The 7,058-nt window shown below is 37.1% G+C and overlaps 1 protein-coding gene across 1 annotated transcript; it reads right to left on the minus strand.

Moving 5' to 3' along the window:
• Window positions 1–1,090: 1,090 nt before the first annotated feature.
• LOC111993947 (putative disease resistance RPP13-like protein 1) lies at window positions 1,091–6,516 on the minus strand. Its single transcript, XM_024025790.2, has 4 exons — window positions 2,587–6,516; window positions 2,141–2,267; window positions 1,875–2,020; window positions 1,091–1,798 (listed from the first exon to the last, which is right to left on the minus strand). Exon 1 carries the CDS (start codon window positions 6,393–6,395, stop codon window positions 2,628–2,630), a length of 3,768 nt encoding a protein of 1,255 aa, XP_023881558.2. The 5' UTR covers window positions 6,396–6,516; the 3' UTR covers window positions 1,091–1,798; window positions 1,875–2,020; window positions 2,141–2,267; window positions 2,587–2,627.
• Window positions 6,517–7,058: the final 542 nt, after the last annotated feature.

Here is a 7,058-nt window from a genome sequence, read left to right on the forward strand (position 1 = left end):
CCTTTGATCCTTTTGGTCTCTTCCAAGGTTATTCCCAGGCTTTCTTTGTGGGCTCCTTAAGGCATTTTTGGGGCTTCTTCAAGGCATCTTCGTGGATCATCTTCATGGTAGCTTTCTATATGTGAAAGCCAAACTTCCTACTTATACTAAAAGTTTATTAGTCTAGGATTTAGCCTATTATATGTACCTATGTTATGGTTTATTATAACATAGGATTTGTATTACACTCTCATATATTAAAGATGCAACTCTTAAGGGCTTCATTTGTGGATGTAGGTCATTAGACTGAACCACGTAACTCTCGCGTTCTATATTTTATGCCTTTGTTTCCATATCTATTCTAGCGTATTCAACATAGTATATCAATGCTAATATTTAAAAAAAAGAACATATTTAACTGCATTAGAAATCTGGGGTAACACTTCCCTAGTAATAAACAAAAAAAAAATTATGTGCATTTATCTTCTGATTTTTCCAAAACAGCACTAATCGTGTTGAAAGAGAGAGACTTGAAATTTTTGTTTTCTTGAAATATGTTTGCTTTCATATTTCTTACTTAGTTTTCTCACTGTTAAATAATTCTTATTTTCCAATCCAACAATGGGAAGAAATAACATTAAAAGAAAGGAAACTGTATGAAACACTGACCATCATTGTTTGGTCAAGAACTCGTCTTTTGCCATGGAAATTTCATTGGTAAGAAAGTATCTGAACAGAAGTTACTTCAAGCGGCCAGAATTTGCATGAGAGATTAGTAGCATGCCATATTTGAAATTTTTGTTGTCATTAAATAGCCTACTATTTTACCATAGTCAACTTCTGCAATTACTTTATGCTAAAACACCTCTAAAATATTGCAGGCTTTAGTCTTTTCTGTTTTCAGTTGGGTTGTAGCTGTTGTTACGCAGATAGTTTCTACAGCTGTCTTGATGTTGGTACACAGTTTAGTCTTTGCTAATAGCTGCTGCTTTTGTTAATGAAGTTACTGATTCTTATAAAAAAAAATAATAATAATAAAATAAAATAAAATAACTTGCAAGTCTTCAAATACATTGGCGAGCAGAGGACTATTAGATATGGAAAACCTAAAGATGGAAATGGAAATCCTTTTACTGTGACTTGGAAACAAACTAGAAATTAACAAGTCTAATGGAACAAGGGACCAGAAGTTGTGGGACGTGTTATTCACAAAACAAAGCTACCCTGAAAAAGAATGCCACAAGGAATTGAGCATAAAAAGTGAAATGGAGATCTAATAAGAGCATTTATCAACTAAAACAAACCAATGAACCCATGCTTCTGTATTAATTATTCTAGAATCTTGTGGACACATGAGAGATAGACATCCAACAGCAACTTTGATTAATATGTCCAAAATGAAGTAAAGGAAGCAAGCAGGAAAGCGTTCTGATTCATCATAATTAGCATCGATTAAATTGAGTTTCATCCCAAAAAAAGAGTACTATATTAAATAGATATTTAGCTGGACAAGCACCTGAATGCAATATTATTTTGATGCCAAGTAAATGAGGAAAACAGGAGTTGAGAACTCAGCCTATACTTTCAGCTCATATGATCACTTAATCCTCAATTAGTCTGCTGGCAAATTGAGCAATCTAACGCCATTCACCTCCTTTCTTCTTACAGTACTGTTTATCACGAAGGACAATATTCAACTGTGCATGGTTAAAAAGGTGAGGAAGGCACCAACTAGCATGTTCTTGAGCTCAGGGCTAAAACTGATTTTGGCACCTTTTCTTCAGCCAATCAAACTGAAACAACAAGCCTCACATGCAACCTAGCAGAAAGGAACAACTGAGATAAAGGAAGCTAAATTTAAAAAGGATCAACCTTTGTTACAATACATAACTAACCTAGTGGTGAGCTGCAGCCTGCAGTAAAATATTTTCGTATGGACTTCATGGCACTTGCGTTTGACAAAAGAAAGTGACCTCGCAAAAACACCTAAAAGAACTCATTTAGGAGGTTTAGACACTCGCCTTGTCTGCTATGAGGAGATCTGCACTAGTCAAATAGACATTGAGTTAACAAGTGTCCAAGCAATCTTTTCTCATCACTAATAACATTTTCACGCTTTTTATTAATTAAAAAAAGGCATTAAATCATCCAGGCACTTAACTGGTCCAATTCAACAGGTACATGACCAAGAATTTCGGGTGTGCACTTTTCCATGTTTCCTTTGGAAGCATTTCTTCAACAAAGAACTCCATCCTATCGTACACCGAGTCCTTGAGAGCTCCTCCATACTTTTTTGCATACAGAAATTGATCAAAAACCATCATTATTTTCATCAATTGTGAAAAACAGAATCAGTATTGAAACTATTTTTGGTTTCGAGATAATAAAGCTTGGGGAAAAACAGAATCAGGCAAAGAATAATACGCTTCCCAGAAATTCATTATTATTATTATTATTTTCATCTTTTTTTTATCAGGATTGAAACTATTTTCCAATAATAATAAAATTTTCTTCATTATCAAAAAATTATCCGTCCAAGCATAAAAGTACAAAAAGAATTATATGTAAAATTAAGATTAAACTTAGCTGGCCAAGCAGAACAAATACCTGATTGTCAAATAGGATTGGATCGTGTCTAGACTTCTAGCTTAGGAAATGACTTCATCTCCAATTTCTATGAAAGGGATGTGAGCAATCTTGCGCCATTCTTTCCCCTTCTTCCTTTGCAATCGTTTTGTCAACAAAGAACATTGACGGATCTGTAGGTGAGAAATGGAGATAGGAAGCCCCTTTTTAGCTGGCATGTGCTTGAGCTTGGGACAGTCTTTGATCCACAATTCTTCAAGAGAGGTGAGATGTTGAAGCCCCCTCTTGTCCAATGATCTCAAATTTGGAAATCCAGCAATGCCAAGAGTGCTAAGACTTGTGGGCAGTAGATTCTCTTCCGGAAAGGACTGGACATCCTGGCAATCACCAGCAAGATTGGAGAATAACAATATTTGAAGAGAACACAATCTTTGCAAACCCCAATCCATCCTATTGGCAAAGAGTTTTTCTGATACATCGATTACAAAACGATTTAGATTGGTTGGCAGACCACCTTCTGGAAAAAGATCAACCTGTGGACAATCTTCTATATACAAAGATTGAAGAGAGGGGAGGAGCAAGTGCATGTTCTGAGGCAGTGACACAAGACGAGGGCAACTAGTGACTTTTAACCTTGTGAGGTTGGGGGCTGGCAATCCTCCACTAGGAAAAGATACAAAATTAGGACATTCCTCGATTTCCAGCACTAGTAGATCAAGGTGATGTCCCTCTGAAACTGAAAGGGACTCCATGCTTCTACACATTTTGATTCCAAGATAATAAAGCTTGGGGAAAATGTCTAAGGGGAATGACATGAGAGAATTACAGCTATGGGATATGTACAATGACTCAAGGGAAGAGTAGGATGGGTACGTCAGGAACTGTAATTCCTTACAGTTCAAAATACCAAGCTTTTTTAGTGAAGTGAGTAGACCACCGCGAGGAAGAAACTTGAGCACTGGACAATCCCAGATTATCAACTCTTCTAGGCAATGGTTGTGATCCATTGCTCCATCAAGCAGGGACTCCAAGTTATGGAATCCTTCCATTCTGAGCTCATTCAATTTAGGTGGCATTTCTTTCAACAGCACCTCATTACAAAACATTAATCGCAAATCACAGATTGCAGGAGCACTTGGGAGAGAGGTCTCAAGCTGTGAGCAATTGCTAATCACCAATGTGCTCAAAGAAGGAATCTGCTTAGGCAAGCTTCCGCTTAGTTTCGGACAATCCACAAGGTAAAGATCTTGGAGACGCATGAAAGCTCCCCCTTTTTCATTTCCACCATCATAACAAAGCCATTCCTCCCACTTCAACATTCCCTCAAATTTCAAAATTCTCAAGGATGCAAATGGTGTAACGGCAGAGGAACAGCTACCATAAAATTCTGGACCCACCCTAACAACTTCATCAAACCCAACAATTGAGAGGTCTTGAAGAGAGGGGAGCTGCCCAAGTGATGGCAAATTGGGGCAACATCTACAAGACTTCAGATGGAGAACGGTTATATTTGAAAATGAACGATCTCCTACCCAACTTGGAAAGCTTGTGCCACTGTAGCTGTTGATAAAAAGCCTTTTCAAGTTTGTATGAGGCAGAAGATGCTTGAGTACTTCTCTTTCACTTTGAGAAACAATGCCATTGGTATCCCATTCCAACGTTAGTTCCTCAAGGTGCCTCTTAGCCTTCAACTTCGCCTTCAACACATCCATCGGATTTATCACATTCTGGAGCTTTGATATCAAAATGGTTCCCCGAAGATTTGAAAGTTCCCCCAACTCCCCGATTTGGAATCCACTATCCTTGTCGACAATAAATTTAGTCAAAGTTCGAAGACGCTTCAATTCACCCATTTGTATTGGCATCTTCATAATGCGAGTTCTAGAAATATCAAGATGACGTAAATTAACAAGCTTTCGCATATTTGTTGGTAGCATAATAAGAAATTCACATCCTGATAGATCCAATGTCTGTAAATTGTACAATTTACAGACAGAGTTAGGCAACCTCTCAATTTTAGTACAAGAGAGGTCTACATAACGTAGATGTATGAGGTCTCCAATTGACTCTGGCAACCCAATCATATTACTATAATTAGAAAGAGATAGCACACATAAGCATCTTAGCATTAACAACAGATCATGTGGTACATTCTTTGTTAAGTAGAAGTCGACATTTACTTCATGTGATTCTAAAGGAAGGAAGGTGCGTAATTGTTTAGCTTTGTACAAAACCTCAAACCTTTTCGAGGTTTCGTATTGCTTTTTTAAGTACGAAAAATGGTGAGTCTTATGTATAATTTCATTTCTTTTGTCTCCCTCCAATCTAAAACAAAATCTTCCCGATACAAATTTGGCTAGATCATGGACAAGGTCATGCATTACAAAATGCAATTTATTGACATTTGATCGTTGTATGAGAGACCTCGATACTAGATCAAGGAAGTACTCATCACCTACATCTTCCATTTCTCTATTGTCAACAAGCTGTTGCAAGAAACCCTCTGCCATCCACAACTGAATTAATTCTTGCTTTTTGAATACATAATCCTTTGGGAATATTGAACAATAAGCAAAACATCGCTTCAAATGTGAGGGTAGGTAATTGTAACTTAATCTTAAAGCTGGAAGAACATCATTAGGCATCCCCCAAATTTCGCTCTCCAAAATCTTATCCCATTCCTCTACATCTAGTTTATAGCGCAAGAGAGCCCCAAGTGCCTTTGCTGCTAAAGGTAAGCCGTCACACTTCTTGATTATTTGTCTACCAATTGCTTCTAGTTGTGGATATGCCATAGAGTTGCCATTTTCAAAGGCATGCTTTGCAAATATCAACCAACAATCTTCATTTGATAGGTGATTTAAATAACAAATTGGAACAGTGCGCATGATTGATGCAACATGTTCATGGCGAGTTGTCACAAGAATCTTACTTCCTGATGCCCCATATTTAAAGGGATTTCTTAAGACCTCCCAATCACCATTTTTCTCATTCCATACATCATCAAGAACTAAGAAGAATTTCCTTCCCATCAAACTCTCCTTCAATCTAGTTTGGATCATATTAAAGTTTGTGGTGTCACATATCTGTGAAGTGACTTCCTCAAGAATTAATTTTGATATCCTAAGCAAGTCAAATTCCTCTGAAACAAAAACCCAAACTCTAAGGTTAAAATGTTCTGTGATTCTTTTATCGTTGTAGATAAGTTGAGCAAGGGTGGTCTTGCCAACTCCACCCATGCCCACTATGGGAATCACACAGAGGTTGTCATTGCATTTTGCATCATTTGAGAGCAGCAAGTTGACTATTGGTTCTTTATCAGGATCCCTACCATAGATTCCAGTATCTTCTACTAGAGAAGTTGTGGGCAATTTTTGTGAAGATTTCCCTCCAACACGTTCCCTCAGACCTATAACATCCTTTTGCTTTGCCAAGTCTTCCAGCCTTATTATGACTTCTTCTATCTTTGATTTTAGTCTTATACCAGACCAATTAAAAGAAACAGGGATGCAGTTCCGTACCTTGTTCTTAGCTTCCAACTGGCATTGCAAAGCTTTGGTAGCAATCTCATCCAAAAGGTCCTCTGCGTCACAGACAGCATCTCTGAGCTCATCAAGCCACCTTTTCACAGGTGGGTTAGTGATTTCCTTTTCCTCTGCATCATTGAGCACTGCGTTAAGGGCCAGACACGATGTCTCTAACTTCACTAGCAAGTTATCAGGAACTTTTCTTCCTCGGATGAAGTCCAGGACCTCCGGAGATGCCATCCTGTCAAACAACACTTGAAGGGTTGCAGACAGAAATGCTCCTCCCACTGCAACGGCAGCCATGCTTTTTTCTTTTTGCAATGAAAAGAAATTGGGAAGGAATGCTGCTAGATCGGTTTGTGGCGTGAAAGCTTGTGCACTTCTTAGTCTTCGCTAAATGCAGTCCTTGGTCCTTACAAGATAAGATTGATGGCTTATAAGTGTGATTAAACAATGATTTTCAATTTTTTTAAAAATATATATAAGTAAAAAAAAGTGTATAATATTATTTAAAAATTAAAAATATGTATTTAAAATTCTGTACTAAACAGGATTTTGATAGCTGAGATTAGGATGTATTGCATGAGCGCAATTCACCCACCTTTGGCTTACAATATTTTTCCACTCTTTACTTTTGCTTTTTAATTTTTACTTCTGAATTTTTTTTCTTAACATTTATTAATTAGTGACTAAAATTAAAAATTATTTTTTTCAAATATCAATTTCAGCCCCTCATAAATATTACATAAGGGGCGATATGGTAAGTATCGGCCATAATCTCAATCCTAACAGTTGCACCCGGGATAACCTTACTACTTGGTTGACTTGACCGCACACCTTTAAGGAAAAGTACTTGGTTGACTTGACCGCACACTTTTAAGGAAAAGTAGGAAACTATACCACAAAATGTATATATTATTTAATTATTAAATATATTTTTCTTTAATTATATCGGTTTTTTTTCAT

The sequence above is a fragment of the Quercus suber genome, unplaced genomic scaffold (genome assembly GCF_002906115.3).
Source record: "Quercus suber isolate HL8 unplaced genomic scaffold, Cork oak 2.0 scaffold_475, whole genome shotgun sequence".
Taxonomy (NCBI): domain Eukaryota; kingdom Viridiplantae; phylum Streptophyta; class Magnoliopsida; order Fagales; family Fagaceae; genus Quercus; species Quercus suber.

Bases quoted from the DNA above. Each gene is read 5' to 3' on its own strand.
- LOC111993947 (XM_024025790.2), bottom strand. From the start codon at position 6,395: ATGGCTGCCGTTGCAGTGGGAGGAGCATTTCTGTCTGCAACCCTTCAA.